Raw genomic sequence first — 22,364 nt, forward strand, 5'->3', positions numbered from 1 at the left:
AACTGGGGGGCAATTGGAAAGGTTGCAGAAGGGATTGTTTTAGTGGGACCAGTTATTAGCAGAGTCTACTTGCATTTGATAGAGTCAAACTAGAGAGGCAAAACATGGGGCATTTTCACTAAAAGAACAATTACCCCAATCCCACAGGAATTTTAAAGGTCCAACCAGAAATTCATGGATTTCATCTTATAATGACATGAACCTGACTCTGTTTAAGCAGAAGAAAAAAACTTCAGTGAAAATTGTTCACCATTGAAGAAATTCACTTTGCCAGCTTGAAGTTTGGGAGTCACTCATCCCCTGTAAGGGTCTGCATTTGGGCTGTTGAATTTGTGATGATGGTATGTAAGCATGTACATCATGCGGACATTGTCAGGGCATTTGTATACTGACATACATATTACTTTAATATGGGTTACTTTTCCTTACTTTTCTTTTGTACTACATGTTGAATATTAAAATAATTTTCATTATGTAGGTAGAACAAATACATGGTTTTTTTCAAGATAATAAAATTTGTTACAAAACACTTGGAATTAATGACAATATTGGGGACAATCAGGGTGGGGACTACTTAGCTTCAGGTTGTTGGGTGGTTCGGAGGCTGAAGCCGAAACCTTATAGAGTATGGTTTTTATTTTGTGAGCAATAGGGAAGACTTTAAATATGGCCATGATTATAATCTTGTAAATATTCTAACCAAAACAAGTAGAGCTTAATTGATCGATGAGATAGAAACATACTTATTTGTAGAAAATATATTTCCTTTAACCTACTTAAGATAAAGAGAGCTCCTGTTCTTAGTTGGCTGATGGAGCTAACTGAAAAAGGTCTTGAAAAAATTGGCATGTTGTCCAGTCTTTGCCATTTGATCCTTGGTTCGGGATAACCCTGAACATAACAGGGTAATGTCACATTTGAGCCAATTTCCATAGACACATCGGCAGGTTCTTGTATGAAAACTGGAGGTGCTGGAAGTTATTAAAAACAAACAAAAAGTCATTATTACAGTATGTAAGAACATTAAATAGAAACTTTATTAAGTTGTCAACACACTGAATTTCAATCAAATCATTATTTATAAAATATTGTAAATTTACCCTTTAATCAATCCTTTCTGATATAAAAATAGCCTTGATATTTGATATAAAAATTTGCTTTATAACTGAATGGAGATAACCAGAAGTTCAACGATTTCCTTAAAGCAATTGATGATGTAGAGATTTGAAACCCAGATCACCTTAAATAAAGAGAATCTTTCATTTTAGAACTTTGTTTTTCAATTTTATGTTATGTTGCCTAAACTTGAAAACTTTCTTGTAAATAAATGGGCCATGTAATGTAATATTTTTGATACTTTACAAAATTTACTCCTTCTTACTGAATTTTAAATGAACTTGATTTATACCAGAGGTTTTCTTTATTAATCACTATCTGACAAGCTAATGGTATTTACTCCTAAGTTACATTCTTATCCCATATCATATTCTTGTTCCTCATATCTCATATGCTCGAGTTAGAGAAATCTGAGAACCAGTAATACAAATCAAGGTCACAGAACAGAGCATTTGATAAAGGCAGAATAGAGAATGCTTAACAATTCAGAAATTATAAAATTATTGATAAAAGGCTGCAGATATCTGCTTAATCCAGATAACTGCAGAAGCTGAGAGGAAGAGACAGAAATACATCGGAGGCACACCTTGTAAAACACAGAATGCAAAACACATCCCACCACTGGCAAGAACAAAGAGATGAGGCTTTCAATGTGGCCCAGAAACTTGTGAATAATGTCTAGAGGCATCAGGCAAAGAGAAATACAAGGAGCCCAACTGCAAGCAATGGAAGAAACCTGTTCAGGAAGATTCTAAGAAGTCCTCTAGGGATGGCTCCTGAAAAAGTCAAGGTGAAATCCTAGATAGAAATTATGGTAACTATCACTTTCAGAGCCAAGAGTTTTGTTAAGTGATTGAATGAATTATTCCATTCAATCTTCAAGATCTCTCTATTGGGTTTTCCTATTACTAATAGTAAAAGGTTTCACACTAATTTTAGAGATGAAGGAACTGAACCGAGTTAATTGACCAAGTGTCACATGGAGTTGAATGACGGAATAGGATTAAAAACCAATTCCAACTTCTGAACCACAATCCTTTGTCATTTTATCAGCCTCCCCTCCACTAGGAGTTCTAGTAATTGCTCAGAGTCATTCTGTTTCATGAAAATGACTGTAGTGATCCCTCCTTTCCTTCTTATGGGACTTCTGGGTCATGGATGTACATCTGTCTCCCAAGCAACACTAGTGCTTTTTTAGCCTGGGTGAAAGGACCTCCTCTAACTCCACAACCAAATCCTACCTCTGGGGCAATCAGCACTTCTTATTCTTCTCCAAACAGACTGACCTTTCTGGTACTGGTACCTATTTAATTATCACCTCCCCGCCCCCAAATGTAATGTCTGCTGTTGATCTCCAACTAGCTCAGAAGGGCTCTCCTCTGTGATGCCATCTCTTACCATGGACATGATTTCTTCCTCAAGTTTCAGACAACTTGCTCTCTACTCTTCTCATAGCATTTGCCATATTTAGCCTATTAGACTGTATGTTTGTCTTTTCCCTAGAAAGTTGATATTTGCCACCATATTCTATCTTTAACAACAACTAGCATAGTACTGTGGACATTATACCTGGCCACTAGATATTTGTGAATGAATTACTGAATCAATATGAAAAAAACTTAATAATCCAGTCTGTGTGTGTATGTGTGTATGCGTGCGAGCATGTATACCTATCTATCTATATGATGAAAACCTTGACCCACTACATTTGAACTTTCATTTTTTGAAGGAAACACGACAATTTCAGAAGGCTTCTTGTTTGTTTATCTATTGAATCTAAACAAATTTCAACTAAATACCACAACTGAATAAGATATTTTTATAAAAAGAAGTGGCATATCTGATTTTAGATTTTTCTTAATCTATGTATTTAGGAGTTTGACTTATATAAGTAATAGGCAAAATTCAAACATGGTTTATGAAGTAGCTCATTGCTTGCTCATCCTAAGTTTCTAATACTTAGTTCATTTATTATAGATCAGGGACTTTTCTCTAAAATATGAAGGCTAAAGTCTAAAGGTCTCAAGATATGTTAGGGTTGGAGATCAAGCAGGTAAATACAGTGAGGGGCAGAAAATAAGTTCCAAAATAGCAAAAAAAAAAAAAAAAATACGCAGAAGCCTGGGATCAACCATGTATTTGGGGGAAAGCCCAGTTTACTGACACATTAGAACATTGGCATTGGTGAAAAGGGAGTTAAGCTAGAATGTTCCAAAATAAGGGGAAAAAAACTGGAGTAAAAAAGGATCTGCAAGGATCAAGTTATGTCACAAAACTCAGTCAAGATAGAGAAATCTTCCATTTTGAAGCAGCTTTGGGAACAGCATCAGGTACAAGATAAGCCCAAGCACGAGGTGAGGGAATTCGGGCACTGGTGTCAGAAAACAAGTCAAAGGAGAAGACCGGGCACTGGGTAAGCCCCAGAGATAGCATCAATGATGAGTAAGCCTCAAAAATGAAGCAACCCCTGACTCAGCCAAGAAGCCTCTTCATTACTTCCTACTCCTGAGGGTGGCCAACATAGCCCCCAGTGAGTTATGTTGGAGGAATGGCAGACAGATTAATGAACAGCAGGAAGAGCAGAACTGAGAGCCCTATAGTAGGTGGGGATTATCCAGAGGAGGCCGTGTTGCTCATGGGGTTCAGAACCCACTCAGGGGTTTCCAATGCCAGTTCCACTATTGCTCAGTCTGTCAGCTTAGAAAAATCATTTTACCTTCTCCAATTTAAGTTTCCCCAAAAGGGGGAATAATAACATTTCCTATCTCAAGTTGTTAAGGAGAGAATCTTTATTAACCATTTAGCACATAATAATCATCCAAGTATAAACTATCTAGTCTGCTAGGATAATGTGGTAATAATCCTCTGTGGTCCCCAAAATATGTATATGCCTGCTCCTTTAGATCTGCACGGTGGTAATGCCACAGTAGAGCTCATGGTCACTCACAGATACAGCTGTGTTCACACAGTATATTGAAAATATAAAAATCCAAAATGGATGGGTCATCTTGCTCTAAAAGTTATTCCTTAAAATGATTCTAGTTCCCTTAGAGACAATTAAATAGATATTCCCTCTACAGCAACTCTGGAATTATGTCAGTCTGAGATTTTCTTTCCCAAAATGACTAGAGACATTGTTTTGCTTCTACCAAACCACAAAACACGAAACCACAGTCTAAGACTAAAACCCTGTGTGGTGTGGAATGCTAGAAATCAAGCCGCTGCCAGGCCAACTTCTCATCTGATGTAGTCAATCCTCCATCCTTCCAAATGACTTCACAAGGCACAGCCCCATCTTACAAAGGCCAAAAAGCAGTGCTAACCTTCCCTGTTGACCTGCTGTGTCCATAACTTAAAGCCATGATACTAAGAAGAAAGGGTTGACTTCTCATAAGAAGCTAGAACTTATGAATAATATTAAACAGTTTTTATTATTTTTTTTATCTAGTATTGTTGATGTGAGGTAACAGGCCTACAAAAACAATCCAAAAGCCCAAATAGCTACATGATATGGATAAAAACATGTTTTTCTTCTTAAGTCACACACTACTTAAATTTACGCCCAACAGTTTTGGAATTCTAATGAATAATTTTATGCACTACTAAGCTTCACACTAGCTTTCCTTCAGCCCTTTCTAAAAAGAAGTCAAGTTGAAACAGTGACTTTCATATTAAAAGTCCAATGCTTAATCTGAATTACTATGCCACTATCACTTAGGCATTTCTGTACTATGACTCAGAGAATCCAAATGACCACTTCTTTACTGATGAAGTTAATATTCATGCATATATGCTACCCAGGCAGTTTTAGCAGCAATGACTGCAATGAGAGACAACATGGGTGAAGATACTTCATCTCATCTTTCTAATTCACCTATGAGGTAGGTACTATTTATCTCCTTATTTTATACATAAGGAAAGACAAGCAGATGACCCATTCTCTTTTTTTTTTTAAATAATAGGGATTGAACCCCAGGATTAACCACTGACCAACATTCCTGGCCCCTTCAGTCTTTTGTTGTTGTTTCTTTCTTTTGAGACAGGGTCATTCTAAATTCTAGGGGCTCACTAAGTTGCTGAGGCTGGCTTTGAACTTGCATTCTCCTGCCTCAGCCTTCTGAGTAGCTGGAATTAAAAGCATGCTCCATTCTCTTAACCACTATATGAACTGTGAGAGAAGTTTTGTAGGTAGTGTGTTTGCCTTTTGAAACTACAGTGGTTGCTACTGCTAGAGTTTGTGTGGTTCTTGGCAAGTATATCCTCAATTTCCTGAATATGTAACAATGCCCCTTAGGAGCAGACAAGGTCTAATCAACCTCTATAAGCTATAATAGGACTTAATGGTGAGTAAGAAAAAAGTTAAGGCAAAAAGAGAAACATAAATGTTTCTCTTTAGTACTAAGTTATTGGGCAATTGCTAGCAACGGTCAAGGTTACAGTAAGCAAATAACTAAGTTTATGCTAGTTGTTCTATCAGGGTAATTACTGGGATAAAATTTGAGAAGTCTATTGTTTTAGAAAGGATCAAGGACACTGAGGATCTTGTATATGAATAAAGATAAAACAGTTCAGTTCAGTTTACAGAATGAAGCATAAATATGAAATATCAGTTGGGACATTTCCTAACTCAACACAAGCTGCCCAGCACAGGCAGCCCCATCCCTGACATGGTGGATCACTACACAACGGAGAGAACTTGGAAGTCTAGAAGGTGAAAAATGACCAAGAAGGCAGTAAGTAAGAAGCAAGTGTAAGATTCTCAGACCTTCTATAAACTTTGAAGAGAATAAGGATGTCATCATCTATTCATTGGGAATAATAACTGAGGCTGTCCATTCTTCTAGAAAACTATAAAAATGTTTGGTATATATGAAATATTTGCACAAGAAGGAGGGAGAAGTGGAACTAGAAAATGTTCCACCTGAAATGCTGTAATCAGTGTATTTCTTGGAATTGCAATCTTGTTTCTAAGGTATTTCTCTTATAAATCTCAGAGGTTAGTCATATTAAAACATATGTTGCAGTGCCCTGGACAGATCCTATGGTGGCCTTTGTGGTCATTTCCAACTTTGTCGATTCTTCCCCAAGAGCATAATCACCAAGAATGAAGAGTGTTCATTCACCAGACAGCCCAGGGGTCAGGGGATCATAAAAATTCCCAGGAGGACAAACTTTAGTTTGCATGAAGTAAAATATCAAGCATCCAGGGCCTTAATTTTCATTTAAAAACTTAGAACTAAATGTTTTTTTTAATGCACTTTCTTAACTTATGTTTAAAAAAAAGTTTCGGCATGAAAATCATTATATATTGAATAATTGAACATATAAAATATGACATTTCTTAAAATTATAAGTTTTAAGAGATACAAATGCTTAATTATCTGTGAAAATTAAGCTGCCAGGTTCTTTTCTATGTAAAACGAGTTCTGTTTTATTTCAAATTTTACCATACTGTGTAGAATTTTTTTTTGAAAATGTGTAACAGACAAAGGAGGAGGAAGAAACAAACTTCTTGAGTAACTCAAAGATTGTTGTCATGCACCACATTATAATGAGTGACAATTATTTGTAGTCAGTACTTTTTTTAATACACTGGGGGCTAATTGCCAGTGAATTAAAAAATAATAATAAGGTAAAGGACCATCTGCTACCTTTCTGTCATCAACATTTCCAAATTATGGTCCAGGGACAAAGCCTAATTTCTGGCCTCCAGATGTTAATACTTAGGAATCTGATGGCAGAATGGATGACTTCTGATAGGAAAATGATATACTAGAATCTGGAATCTCTGAAGTCAGGTAACTTGAGTTCAAATATCCTGGCTCAGCTTCTCCCTAGCTCTGTCAGCCTGATCAAGATGCTTACTCTCCCAAGTTTCAGTGTCCTTAATCTATATAATAGACAAAGACATAATTATGGCATCTTCTTTTTAGGGTTTTTGTGAGAGTTTAATAGAATAAAGCATGAAATGTTCTCACTACAATGAATAGAACATAGAAAGCACCAAGTGAATGCCAACTACCATTGCTCCATCAATAATCTGAAATGCTTGCTCCGATTTAGCCATTCTGACAAATGTTTCTACCAAATTATTTAAAACTTATTGAATATAACTTCAAAACAAATTTGTCTATCAGATCCAGATGCTTACAGCCAACATCCAGGGTTATTTTGCCAGTTGCTCTTCCAGCATCATTGATGGCTACACATGTATAATCACCAGCATCCAGATCTTGTGTTTCTTGAATCTTCAAAAGTCCCAAGAGAGGGTCAATCGTGAGGAATGTTGAGGGCCTCAACTCAAGATCTCCTAAGTCAAAACAAAGTGGAGAACATTAAACACTGGAGTACTTACCTAGTTTACTCAGCTATTGGTTTGACTTCAAAACTTCTGAATAAACTTGATTGCAGAATTTCTAAAAGCAAAATGCAAGTTGGTTTGCACAACATAGACACTTCCTAGAGTCTAAAATCAGGCCCTGAAATGAACGGTGTACAATTTTTTTTTACTACTTATATCTGTATATGTACCTAAATAAGAATGAACTGTTGGACATGCTGGGGAACTGCCAAGTGCTGGCACCTGTGATAGTAAGAAGGGAACAAGACGATGAAGGTTGAAAGAGGTTTCCGCCATCTTTGTGGCAGGATGCAATTCAGCTACCCAGGAAACACCTGAGAGACTACAGGTATCTTAGTTCAGCTAAGGCACAGGTTTTTGTTTTGCTGAGTGCTATCAGTTAGATTTTGTCTTTGAGAAGCATGAGCTGCTGAGAAAATTCTAAGGATGGCTGAGGAGGAAGGAACCACAGCTGGCTGGAGAGGTTAGGGGAAAGCTTCTGGGAGAAAAGAAATCTGTAGTATTCATTAAAAATCTTGATGTGGGAGATATAGGGGTTGGGGAGTAAAGGCAGGGATCTAATGTGTGGGAGACAGAACTACATATTGAGTTAGAGCTCAGGATCAAAACAAGATGGACCAAGAAACCAGTTATTTCTGGGTTATGCCATGCGCCATATGCCATTTGCCCCTGTAGTCCCTCAAAATCCCCAGAACCTCTCCTCTTTGAAGTCAAACAATGATTCAACTAAATTTTAATTTAGGCTAAACTTCTTATGCTTCCCTTCTTCCAGGAGGTCTCCTCTCCAAAGAATGAAATTAATCAGAACAACTAGCATCATAAAAGAGTACATGGTACTAGATATTTATTGCCAGCCCAATGTCTACATCTTCTTTGTTTTGTAAAGAATGACATAAAACATGTGAGGACCCTGAAAACATCCAGAAGGTTTGAGAGCCCTTGCTCTTAGGGTTTCATGGCATTCCCAGATGTCATGTCTGAAAGGGTACCTTTCAAAATGTCACAAACCAGCCATGGGCCCTGGGTTCAAAAACCATAGAAATAACTCTTCTGTGCAAAAAAGAACAAAGAAGTTCATAGGAATAACTGTTTGCAAAGAGCGCCCAGGAGCTAGTAATTCTCTAGCACACTGCAAAACAGCACCAATCAACAGACTCAGGACAAGAAACAGCCAATTCTCTCCTTGTTTATAAAATTGTCGGAGGAGGGGAGGTCAAAGGAGCTCTAAATTAAAAAAAAAAATGCATTAGCAACCAACCGTCAGTGCCAAAAATGAAGTATTTTCCAGCATTCCAGTATTTAAAACCCCCAATCATCCTTTTAAGCTTGCTACTATATACCACTAAAGAATGATAGAAGAAACTAAAGCTGTGTCTGTGTGCCTCTGGGAAATTTTCATAAATAAAAGCAGATGATGTTGACATAAACTTTCCTCCCACCAAAGAAGGATGCAACGTGACCCTGCTATTCATTAAGTATTAAAATGTTTGGACTAAACACATTTAGGCTTTTGGAATTTACTTTTCCCCTATTTTTCTGAGGACATAACTTTCATTAGGGGATGAAAATAAAGACCTATTGTTAGTGGCCCTTTTTCAAAATAAAAATGTTTAAAGAATAGTAGTCATGAATCATGCTAAGTGAAATAAGTCAATCCCCAAAAACCAAAGGCCAAATATTCTGATATGTGGATGCAATGCTGACCCACAATTGGTGGGGGGTAGGGGCAGGTTCACCAGATGGACAGGGTGGAATGGAGGGGGGATGGGAATGGGAAAGACAGTAGAATTAATCAGACATAACTTTCATACATGTTCATACATGAATACATGACCAGTGTAGCTCCACATTATGTACAACCACAAGAATGGGAAGTTATACTCCATGTATGTATGATATGTCAAAATACACTCTACTGTTATGTATAACTAAAAAGAATAAACTTTTTTAAGTAAATAAAATTTAAAAACACTAGTCATGAAACAAAAAATATAAATTGGAAAACACTAATTTAATCAAATTTGAACTTGATACTCTCCTTTCTTGATCTCCATTGAAAAAATAGTTACTGAAAAAATAATTATAGAATTATTAAGATGCCATAAATATAGAACCTTTCAAATGGAAATTAAATAGGAATTATTAAGTTTAAATATTAAATAAGACTGAAGAATGTTAGGTACATCAAAAATTACATAAATGTTCCTGATAATTTGTTGTAAAATTTAACAGTCCTTACTACTGAGAAAGGTTCTCTTTCAGCTAGATTTAAATTCAGCCCTGGCCTCGGTGGGTATAATGACTAACGGAGAGGTCATTATCCTCAGCACAAGAGCCATTCAAATAGTAGATGATTAAGTAGTTACCAAATATGTGTATCTCAAGACCCCTAAGTCACTCTTAAAAATTATTGGGAATGCCAATCAACTGTTGCTAATATGGATTATACTTATTTGCATTTTAATTTTTAGAAATTGAACTGAGACATTTAAAAACATATGTATTAATTTATTTTATAATGAATCCATATTTTAATATTGCAAATGTATTTATGAAAAAATAATATTTTCCAAAACAAGAGAAAATTAGTAAGCACAATGGCACTGTTTCACTTTTTTGCAAGTTTCCATAAAGTCTAATGTAGAGTGTAATAGAAGACAGCTGAGTGCTCATATTTGCTTCTGCATTCCCTTCATTGGATATCACACCACGCAGCCTCCAGAACCTTCACCATGCACTCTAAAGACAATGAGTTAAAAAAGACAAATAACATCCTAACATTATCATAAAAATAGTTTTGATCTTGAGGATCCCTTGCAAACATTGTGAGGAACCCCTACAGATTTCAAACTACATTTTAAGGACTACCAATTTGGATAAATAAATCTAATTTTAAAGATATTTTACCACACATGTCGTTTTATTTGATTTTAATTGTATCCCTGATTCTCATTTGTGCAGTGAATTGCCTGCCTGTGTCAGAGGATACACTGGCTTGATCCCAAAGCTCAGGGAAGCTCTGTTGATGGTTAATAAGCATTGGGAACTTGTCTTCCAATACGATCTATCAGTATCTAATACCCATATGCTAACTCTGTTGGCTCATAACTTGGGCAGGGAAATGGAATGTTATTTACTGGACCTACTGGACTAATATATCTAAGGCTGAGAGGAAAAAAAACTAATCGGTGAATTCCAGAACCTTCCATGTGGTGGCTGCCTGGCTCCCTACCTCCTCCTTTAGTTTCCAAGCTATTTGTGGGAACATAACAGACATGAAAACAAGTTTTTCAGGACAGTAGCCTTATTTGGGGAGAATAAAAGACTTTCTTTGTGATTCTACTATATACAGGCAGAGAAATCGGCACATCCTAATACTGTGTCGCATTCTTATTTTCCTCATAAAACTACTGAATCACATTTAAAATTCTGTCTCCCTAACAAATTTTCTAGTTCTATTTAATTATAACGGGAACTTAAAATTGATATTTATTTCACTTGATAATTCAAAGATTTAAGTATTTTAAATAAATAAAATTAGTTTATGTTAATTTAAATAAGCCTGATTAAGGAGCCTCAATTCAGAAATGTCTTCTTATCAGGAACAACATAAAGACTACTAATCTTTTAACATAGAAAGTAATGAAAATGGCATTATTTCCTGATTTCCCTACTCACTTTGTTTTATATTATTTTAAAAATATTTGTTTTCCACATAAAGCCTTTCTTTTTCACCTCATGTTCCCCAAGAGTTTGAACCCGAGTTGAATTCATAATTTTGTGATTATGACATCAACCTGTTGCTATGGGAATGTCTATGATTTAACAAACAGAATCACAACAATAGTGCTTTGTACTATTTAGCATTTTTCATTTGAAGATTAAAAAATATTTTGCAAACAGCATCTCAATAATCCTAGCAACCTTCCTGTTAGGGTGTTTGCAGGATTTTTTTTTCTTCCTTTTCTCATGAATTGGAGAACTGAGACAGAAGCAGAAGCAAGGGTTTTTACACAGTTATCTACTGTCAGCATCTGAACCTGGACCAGGATCCAAGTGTCTTCTCACTAAGGCCAAGCGTCACATTATTGCTCTGTCATTCTACAACCACAGAGGTATAAGCTTTGAGTTAAAAATGCAAATAGATAGTTTCTGTACTTGATATAAGCATCTATGATGCACAATGATGCTGAACGATGCATTCTTTTGTCTTTGAATTCTCTATAAATCTCAACGTGTGTCTAGGTGAGCACTTTATACAAACCATCCTTGATAATCCAGAAAACTCGTTAGTAGTAGGAGCTAGCATACCTAAGAAAAGTGAACTAAAATCAGTGAAGCTATTTTAAATGTTAACTGAATATTCTTGGACGATTTTCTACAGGAAACAATCCTAAACTAACAAAGAGAATGTTCAGCTGGATTAGCAAAGGCAGACTTTTCCTGCTTTGATTTTCACAGTCCTGTAATCCATACCAGATGTCAAATCCTGAAATTCAGAGTTCAAAATTGTGAACTATTGTCTCTAGTGAGATCATAAACACATTTTATGGGGCTGCTATGTCACACACCAAAACAAAATTTTAACAAATCATTTTTTTAAAAAAAGAAAACAAAACTAAGTGAACCAGACATGAACATGCTTAAGAAATGTACCTTTGAACCACTTAACTTGAGGTGGAGGCACACCGGAGGTTTTGCATTCCATAACTGTTGTGTCCCCAAGGGCAACCAAGAGCTCACTCTGAACTACAATCAACTTTGGGGCTTCTGGAAAAAAGAAAAGAAAAAACAAGCATTCAAATAGTTAACATTTAGCCCAATACCACATGGACCTTGCTTATGTTTGCTACGTGAAATTAATTAATAAATGAACAGTATTTAAGTGCATGTGGTAATTTCAATGTTAACAAGCAGAAAGAAATTCTTCTAATGCATGAATATACAGATGTGCATTTTGAAAAGATCATTTATTAAGGTAAAAAAGGATATTAGATAAAATAATACTTAAAACATAAAATAATTATTATAAAATTCAGTCCAAAAATTCAGGAAATTATTTGAAAGGTCTTTATGAAAAAAAAGGATGTAAAAAAATAAAAGGTTTGGAAAGCCAAATACATCTTACAGCAATAATACTAAAGGGACAGAGGAATAACTGCAATAAAAATAAGGTCAAAAGAGGAACAATGATAAGACTGACGTGGCTCAAGTAAGACCTGAAGATAATACAGTTGCAGATGAATTTATTAATAACTTTTTCTATGCAATTGTAAGGATAGTTATGTCTAATTACAGAGATAGGACTTGCATCCAAGACTAAAGTTTGCATCTGTAAATACAGTCTCTCAGTTTAGACTCTACTTTTTCCTGTCATGCTTATATATAGATGTTGTGTAATATACTTTACATTTCTTTCCTTGGCTTTCCAATACACTTCTGTCCTTAGGTTTGTTTGTTTCACTGTTGACAAAAGTGCTAGATCACGCACACATTTCCGCTTAATCAGACAGGTTAGGATTTCCAAACTTCAACTGACAGTTTTAAATACAAGTAAGAATTCACTACTCAAAGAACATGTCACTCCTCTGCTAGAAAACTTTCAGCTATTCCCACTGCCTCCATAATTCGGCTTTCAAAAATCATACACTGGTGCTCAGTTTTCATTGTAACCTTAGCATCGTCACCCTTCCTCACAGATCTACACTGGCAACCCAAACAGAACCTACTATCCATCTTCCTGCCTTTGCTGTTTTCTCTTTCTGAAATGCCCTTTGCCACAGTTCTTCAAATCCCACTGATTCTTCCAGACTGGGCTTAAATCCTGTCTCCTTTGAGAAATCTTTGCAAATTCCCCAGTCGGAATTACTCTCCCCCATGCCAACCTCACACAGCGACACTTGTCTAATTTGTTATATTTCTGTCTGTATCCACTCCTATCATGCAAGTTCTTGAAAGGCAAGGTACTGTGGCATTCCTTTATTTTACACTCCAGGCACCAGCACAGCATTTTTGCATACTCTAGATGCTTAATCTGTTAAAAACAAAATGTGTTGAATATTTTGATTTCTAGGCGAATGAATTAAAATCTGTTTCTGCAATATAGAATTTCATGTCAGTCACTTATTCTACATTCCTATGTGTTTATTCCTTTTCCACCCAGATGTTTTGTGACCATTTCTAAACCTGAGCCCACCGTCCTTTACAAATTTAACATGTACCTTCCTCATTTCTATATATAAATGAGATCACCTCTTTCCAGGCCCTCAGGTTCAAGACTTAGGACACTTTTTTTTTTTTTTTTTTTTTAAAGAGAGAGAGAGAGAGAATTTTTTAAATATTTTTAGTTTTCGGTGGACACAACATTTTTTTATTATTATTATTTTTATGTGGTGCTGAGGATTGAACCCGGGTCCCGCCCGAACTAGGCGAGCACTCCACCGCTGAGCCACAATCCCAGCAAGACTTAGGACACTTTTGACACTTAAAACATCCCTTTGCTCTGCCAGTTTTACTATCTTACTATGAATGAAGTGGAGGGAGAGAGGGAACTGGTGGATATGTGGTCGTTCATTATTCAAGTTTATAGCCTGACACTGAGCATATGATGCTTATCTCTTTTATTTAATTATAATGACCTAATAGAAATATTCTAACAAATAATTGTCACAAGTATACCTTTAATAAATGTGTCAGTTTGGAGGGAATAAATTATAGAATAAAAGTGAAAATAATATGATACACTTTATTTGGGGGGGGGTACGCCAGGGATTGAACCCAGGGGTGCTTAACCACTGAGCCACATCCCCAAAACTTTTTATTTTTTTATTTTTGAGACAGGGTCTAAGTTGCTTAGTGACTCACTAAATTGCTGAGGCTGGCTTTGAACTTATGATTCTCCTGCCTCAGCCTTCCAAAACGTTGAGATTACAAGCGTGCACCACCACACCCTGGCTCACAGTTTTGAATATAAGTAGAATATTAAAAAATGGAAGTTGAGATAAGCTAGAAAGGATATGGAATTTATTATTTGAAAGTGACATAATGCCAAGAATAAGTGAATCCTGGAAGAATAGAATTCTGTAGACAATCTGGAACTCTCAAAAATCTGGAAGCTCCTTTAATTTCTGTTGATTAATAAAGTTATTTGACTCTTGAACTTTTAACCTGAACTAATTATCATATGTTCTTTAATCAGTATGTGATATGAATAATAAATTATAATGCTAGGTATAATTTATTCCTAATATTAATTTTCAGGAATGTACTTTTACATTGTTTGAAAAGATATTCATCTTACTTTAATTGCCTTTTAAACTGATTATACTTGCCAATGTATCTGAGAGTGGAAGTTTGTTTATCTGTTCCCGCTGAATTACTTGCCAGGCAACCATAGATCCCTGCATCTTTAGGAACTGCATTTTTAATAAATAAGGTACCTTCTGAGGTCATCCTATATCTGTGAATAAAAAGCAAAGAGAAATTGAAAATACCATAATAATAGAATCAAAATACTACAGCACCTCCCTATCAAATATTTTAAAATATTTTAGAGTTATATTTTGGTGCTATTTACAAAAACGATTAACATCATCATTTCACATGCAGAGATATAGTGCTATCACTACTACTAATACTACTACTACTAATAATAATAATAAATATTTTAGAGTTATGTTTTGGTGCTATTTGTAGAAATGATTAACATTGTCATTTCACAAGCAGAGATGTTGTACTACTACTATTACTACTACTACTACTATTACTACTAATAGCACATAACATACTGGCCGTGTGCCAAGGATTGCTCCAGGAGCTTTACAATTATTAACATCATTTTCAATTATTTTCACAATCCAGTGGGTTAGGCAATTTTAGTGTCTCCATTTTACAAATGAGCAAAGAGGTTACATAACTTGGCCAAAGTCAAGATGTGTCATTCAACAAAGGTACTGGAATTTGTACCCAGGCAATTTTGCTTGTTGTGATGAATTACCATGCTCAATGGTTCCTGAAAAGGAAAACCTGAGAGATGCAATACATCCTGTCACTCAGGCAGTGTGCATGATGAGTCTAGGAATAGAATCCGGCTCAGCTTGATGGATCATACCTACTCCACCTCATGCCAAACCCAGATTAATGAAAGCCCACAGCTGGAAACTGTTGCTTATGTTCCACACACTTATTACCTTATGAGCATGAAAGGATCCAATGTCTTTAAGAAGTGCCTAGGAGAATAAAATAGCTCTCAATGCAGTATGGCAAAAGTGGCAGTAGTTACCAAGAAAGCCTGCACACACTGTAATAGAGCTTCTTTTGTGTTCTGTGCACCACTCCCCACTAAAACCCAGAATAACTCCTTAAATAGATCTGTTAAAACTATATGATACATTCCCCCACAGAAATTTTATTATCCCCTTTCAATGGCTGGTGTTAAACCAAGTGCTGTGTGTACAATTTAAAGTATTGGAAAGCACTTGTTCTAGCTATTGAATTAAAGGCTTAATAATCTCAAACTCTATAAAGTTATTGTTTGTATTATATTTTGACATTTCCAAATCTGTTCAGAAAATGTAAAAGCTGTGGATTTTCATTAAACCTCCTTTAATATTAGGGATTTGGTTAGATTCTCTCAGTTCAGAAATTTCATCAACTTTTCTCATTCAATAAAAACAAGGAACATGATACAAACCCAGTACCTGTGTGAACCCACAATAAACATATCGTTAACGGTCCAGGCAATCTTTGGTTTTGGATAACCTGTTGCAGAACACATGATGGAGACCTCAGACCCTCCTGTGAAAGACTGGTTCTTGGGCATCACAGTAACTCTGGGAGGCTCTGCAAGTAAAAAGAAACTTATGTAGTGAAATGCCCATCTATCTTGATGTTAGGAGCTTCCACCTTCATCAGATTCTGAAGGCTTCTCAACCACCTGTCTACTCCATTACCGGTTTTATATTTACATGGCTTGGCTGTAAGAACTAATCTTCAAAGAAAGTACTACTAAACTCTCTGAATGTGCATACTTTTCACTTGATAAAATAAATGACAATAAACTCATTCGACAATAAACAGATTCCATGGGTATTAACATACATAATGAATTTATTCAATACTATCTGGTTTTCCTGCACAATTATTATGCACCACACATGGATACACTGATGAATCAGAGAGACATACTGGGTGCTTTCTACTGAATTGGACTGTTAACTATAAATGAAATTGAGAAATTCAGTTAGCTGCTTAGATCTGGATATATTTATGATACCTCTTTAGTAGAAGTCAGTCTGCAAATTGTGGCTCACTTTCACTAAGAACCCTCAGTCTAAGGACTCCCTATACATTTGAAAGAGATGGAAGTGGCATTCCTATGGTGCAGCAGCTACTCAACTCAAGAACCTAATTAGTGCCTAATTGCTAGCAGCTCACAATCACCCCTTCTCTTTTTTCCCTGTTTACATAGCATTTTTCAAATTATGATCTAGTCTTTGAAGTGAATGTTTGACGGATTTTTTCCGGCCTGTGGATTTGGTTGATAGCCTCATTATTCTACAGATTCTTCTGGGTGAACATGGGGCTAGAAAAATGCATGAGGTCAAGGGCAGACTGGCTATGGCCAGCAAGTTCACATTGTGATTCCATCTGGAGTCCATCAGTTCTGAGATGTTCAAGGACTCACTGCATGCAGTAGGGGTGGTACAGACGGTCTGCATGGGATAAGAGAAAATTGACAATTCTTTTATCTTTCAAATTTACTGAATACCCACATTTTGAATAAGTCCCACCTTCCTAAAATAAAATGCTTCTCATGTCGAGTTCATGTTGACATGAGATTACTGCAGAGATTCAGGCAGCTTTCAGGATTTTTTTTTTTTTTTTTTTTTTTTAAATCTCAACTTGGTGCCTTCCAATGGAGTCTGCCAGAAGTGGCCTGGCATCTCTCCCAGCAAGAATCCCACTGGTAGGCTCTGTAGTTCAGATATCAAAGTGAAAATAAATGTCAGTTACCCAAACCAGGATGCAGAGAGCTAAGAGGTTATTGAAGAAATAAAGCCTGGATATAGGGCGCTGCTGAGGGTCATGAAATAAATCTGTGAGCAACACACAGATGGGATGACTTCATCCTACAGAAGGTGAGATCTTTACCCTTGCCCTAGAAGGACTTCCTGCTGATGATAAGAAAACCAGAAAGGACAAGAACAAACACAGAAAAGCAAAACCGGATTCCCACCAAATAAGAGTTGAATAAAGATGGTCAAAATGAATCATCCTTTGCTTAATAATGTTCATACAGAAGTAATAGATCTTACTATTTTAACTGTTAACTTTTTAATCCATAGGGAAAAAATTAATTTCTCATTTAAATAAAGTCAACTTAATTGGGCAAGAACGTGCAACTGAGGAATCATAGTTTACTTTCATCAACGAAGTGACATCATTTGCCCTCAAACAAACCAAATCACATTTTCTGATTGTTAAATGATAAACTTTTTTTTTTAATGGGGAAAAAGTATTAAAACCATAGCTAGAAGTCCAAAGTCCAAGTTGAAGCTTTGGGAAAAATAATCAAAATTTTTACTTGAGGTTTTCTATCTCATTTCACAACCACCACCATCATCACCATTATCATCACCACCACCACTGTCCACCATTGACACCGTGATCCTCACAACAGCTGGCTTCTTATGAGCAAGCTGGAACATAGGAACATGGCTTTCTGGGGTAAGGAGGCATTTTTTAAGTTTTATTTTTAAATTCTAACAAAAACAAAATGCATAAGTTTTTATGACTCCTCACTAAAGTCTTAAAATAGTTATACATAAATATGTAAGACATTAACAATAAAAAGAAACACTTTTAAGACTTGTTTTCCTGTACTACTAGTGGTAGGGTTGACAAAATAAATTATAACTGGTCATGAAAACAGGCATCTCTCTGCCTACCAAGATCAGGGAAGGAGAAAAACCTCATCTCTCTTGGAAACTGCTAACATGATCTTCCCACTTGCAGACACATCTCCTGTCAGCCCAGAGTGACCTGCTGCTTTTAAGCTTCTGGTAGGAAATTCTTCAAGAAGAGACCTAATGACTTTCTCTTTAAGGTGATTTAACTGTTGCTGACAGATTCACCAGATAATGCTCATACTTTTAACCTAAGCCAGTAACTTACAATATTTTTCATCACTGAAGTATTTAGAGTACCTAGGCAAATTTTTGTATTTTCATTTTTCCACTCAACGAATATTTATGAAGTTCCTACTATTTGCAGTCCTCAGAGATTTCACAGGATACTAAGTCAAAAGGTACATTGTATAAAATTAAGGACTGGATCTCTTTCTCATAGTTATAACTTACTTAAAGAAGGGGGACTCAATTTCTTAAGTGCCTATCATGTGCCAGGGAGCTAACCCGAGAACCATCATTTATTTTCCACAATAATCCTATGAAGTAAAGTGTTGTTACCATTTTACAGATTAAAAAAAAAAAAAAACTAAGAATGGAAAAAAGATTTTCCAATGTCATGTAAAAGTAGAGCTATGAGTCAAACTCAGGCCTTGCTGGCTCGCTTATGTCTGTCAATAATCATCATCATCATCATCATCCTGTTCACAATGGGTTAGCTACATTAATATACATAAAACACCTAGAATGATTCCTGACATTTATTATTTATTTATTATCAATATTACATTATTTGGTAAAGAATGACAAATAAACAATACAGTATTCCAAATCCATCTATGCCTATATATATGACCTCAACATTTACAAAGGAAAATTGATCACCACTATCCTTATATTTGCATATTATATTTAGATTACACACTTATTTATAAATAATACTTATTATATCTTACTTAATTCTCCAGAAATTTTAGGTATTTCCAGATACTCAGGATTTATTAGAAAATTCAATAAAATAGATAAAAATAGTCTTTTCATGTTTTACTGACAGGGAAAAAATATGCTGATGCCTCTATCATTTGGCACATGTTTTAAAAAGTTATAATGATATAAAGAGCATGTGGTTGTGATAATACAAATTTCATACTTAGTGAAGTAATTCTGGTCATTAGAGACTTATTTCATCAATCATCTTGAGAAATATTTCCTTTTTTTACTGCAGTATTCTCTCTGGTGACAGACTAATTAATCACAGACATCCACCCTTTCCTGATACCATAGAAAACAAATTAATAATCTAATGTTCATACAGAAATAACATTCAGGAGAAAAGAAGGCTCTGTCTAGTCTGGCCCTTTAATTTCCATGTGGCAGCATGTGATTAGGAAGGGGACATCAGCTGTGTGCTGAACATGTTCAGACTGAACCAGGACTCCTGCGTAAAACAGGACCTTCCTTCTGTACAGCCTTCAGAGGCTGCACCTCACAAGAGAACTGCTTTCCATTGTCACAAAGGGGAAAGAGTCTGTTTTAAACAAAAATTGAAACTCATACCACACGATGGGGTTGGGGTTGGGGCTCAATGGTAGAGCGCTTGCCTAGTATGTGAGAGGCCCTGGGTTCGATCCTCAGTAACCCCCATAAAAATAAATAAATAAAGGTATTGTGTCCAACTACAACTAAAAAATATTAAAAAAAAATTTCATACCACACACATATATATCCCCCACCACTTATTCTAAATTGTACTTGAAAACCTGACCAGTACAAGAATTCAAAAAGTTAGCCACCATTGTCACCTTAAAAGTGACCAACTGCCTTAGTCTATTTTGTAAAATATTGCCACACTCACATGATATAATTTCTAAATTGGGGTGAGCTGATTTAAGCAATACTTTCACATAATAACTCTACAAATGTTTCTTGAGATTCACCAGACTCTGTCATATAAAGAATGGTTTGAAATGTAAGCAGTAATATGATGGCATGTGTTACAACAAAAAAATGAAAGGATTTACATGATGAAATCTAAAACTGCTGTTGTGACTCCAGTAACCCACTGAAGTTAGCATGGAAACATGAAAGATAAGGTCAGTGACCCACGGGACCATCGTTAAAGCCTACGTTCAACCAAACCTCCAATTTATTCCTATTTCTGAAAACATGATTGATTTGTGATGTTCCCCAGTAGATTTTTCTTTGTGGGCAACACATGCCCTGAAAACGCTAAATGATCTAACATCAAGCAATGCTATCGGAGAAAATGGAAGATATCTAGAATATAATTACTGAAACCAATTTCTATTAAATTGCAGTCAGTAAAATGTGTTTTATAGAATTTCTGACCTTTCTTCTAAATAGTTTTATTTTCCTTCAAAAGGTTACATAATGACTATTGTTGAGCTTGCCGAGAATCATAATTAGTAGCTACATCCCATTCTAATTAGATGTTTAGCCACTGATTCAGGTCAATTTGTTTATTTAACACACACTGGCACTTTTTTTCCCAATGCATTACTTCCATTTCTGATTGAGGAGGTGACTCTCCCTAGTTCTGATGCCGACTTTCACACAGGAAGCCTGCCCGATGAAAATGACAAAAATCTCCAAGAACAATTTACAGTGCACAGATGTGCTTGTTCACTTAACTTTGCCTTAATTTTTAGTGAAAATAAATGGTAATGGGATATATTTTAACATTTTAAGTTTTCCTCTACTAGACAGTAGGTCAGGGGTTTCTTCCCAAGAGCAAAGAATGGAACTAAAAACAATCAACCAAACACATCAAACAAAAACAGAAATCAGTTGCCTGAGGAAGGAGATATGGAACCAAATGCAGTATTCCCAAATGATATCCCATCAATGGAAATATGAAGACCTGGTTACAACCTCTCCAAAACGGTAGTGGCTCCTGAATGACAACAATCCAAATGAATTAATCAGTGTGACAGATGCAGTGCGTTTCACAAAACGTCTCTTACTATTCTACCTTCACTATTTTTACCTTTCTTCTTTCCCCATAAAGACTGGAATTGTACTGTGCAATACAGCAGCCACAAATATAGTCACATAAGTCTATTTAAATTCAAATTATCTAAAACTAGATCATATGTCAAAGTGAAATCCTTAGGTCACTAGTCAGATTTTAAGTGCTCAATTGCCATGTGTAGCTAGTGGCTACCCTTGAGCACAGTGCAGACAGAGAATATTTCCATCATTGTAGAAAGTCCAATTGGACAGCCCTGGGCTAGAGAGACAAGTAGCAATTCTGAGGGAAAATTGCTAATTCCTTAACTTACCAGTAGGTGGTGCATTGACAACAAAACACACAGGAAAAGAGCTAGACCAAAAAAAAACCATCTGGACAGTTATAAGCTCAATTTGCTGCAAAATTCCATATCCAATGTGGTTATGAAACTCAGCTGGTGAAAGAAGGGCAATACTTTGAGAGATATACAGTGATAAATTACATATTCCATTTTAATCTTAGAATCTTGATGATACAGATTTTTTTTTTTTTCAAAATCAATGATTTATAATTTCCAATTAAGTTGTGAAGATGTTGATGCAGGAGATGCTTGCTACCTTGTGTATAATTTAAGTAATTCTTAGTGATTATTTATAGGTTAACATTTATTCCACTTAATGCTATTATTTTTTTATTTCTTAACAAAAAATAATTCAGGAATTTTTTAATTTGTCAAAAATAGGTTAAGACAAAAAAAGATGGATAAGGAGGACAAAATTTAAGAAGTTTTACTCTCTCTCACTTAGAAAATCTTCAACTAAATGATAACTAGCATTGATTATCACAAAGCCTTTTCTTTAACTCGCTCCGCTTTATAGCAATTTCCTAAAATTCATAGCACTTCCAAATAGGAGAGAAAGGTCAAAGCTTAGATTAATTCCCATTTGGCTGAAAGAGTTGTGAATCATAATTAACTTTATCACTTCATAGCCTATTAGAAGACTAGTGA

General features: G+C 35.7%; 1 protein-coding gene across 3 annotated transcripts in view; it reads right to left on the minus strand.

The window, feature by feature from the left end:
* The window catches only part of Hmcn1 (hemicentin 1), a 390,873-nt gene that overhangs the window by 194,539 nt on the left and 173,970 nt on the right, over window positions 1-22,364 (minus strand). For 2 of the 3 annotated variants that reach the window (XM_046462680.2, XM_046462681.2), the window contains exons 12-16: window positions 16,177-16,318; window positions 14,809-14,936; window positions 12,134-12,247; window positions 7,268-7,426; window positions 777-971 (exon numbers count right to left, since the gene is read on the minus strand). In XM_046462680.2, the coding sequence (XP_046318636.1) occupies window positions 777-971; window positions 7,268-7,426; window positions 12,134-12,247; window positions 14,809-14,936; window positions 16,177-16,318 (738 nt within the window). Of the gene's footprint in view, window positions 1-776; window positions 972-7,267; window positions 7,427-12,133; window positions 12,248-14,808; window positions 14,937-16,169; window positions 16,319-22,364 lie in introns of those variants that run through there. The other variant, XM_058585111.1, reaches the window with a different exon arrangement.

Source organism: Marmota monax, unplaced genomic scaffold (genome assembly GCF_021218885.2).
Source record: "Marmota monax isolate L192 unplaced genomic scaffold, Marmota_monax_Labrador192_F-V1.1 WCK01_AAM20220418_F8-fsc00250, whole genome shotgun sequence".
In the NCBI taxonomy this organism is placed as follows: Eukaryota; Metazoa; Chordata; class Mammalia; order Rodentia; family Sciuridae; genus Marmota; species Marmota monax.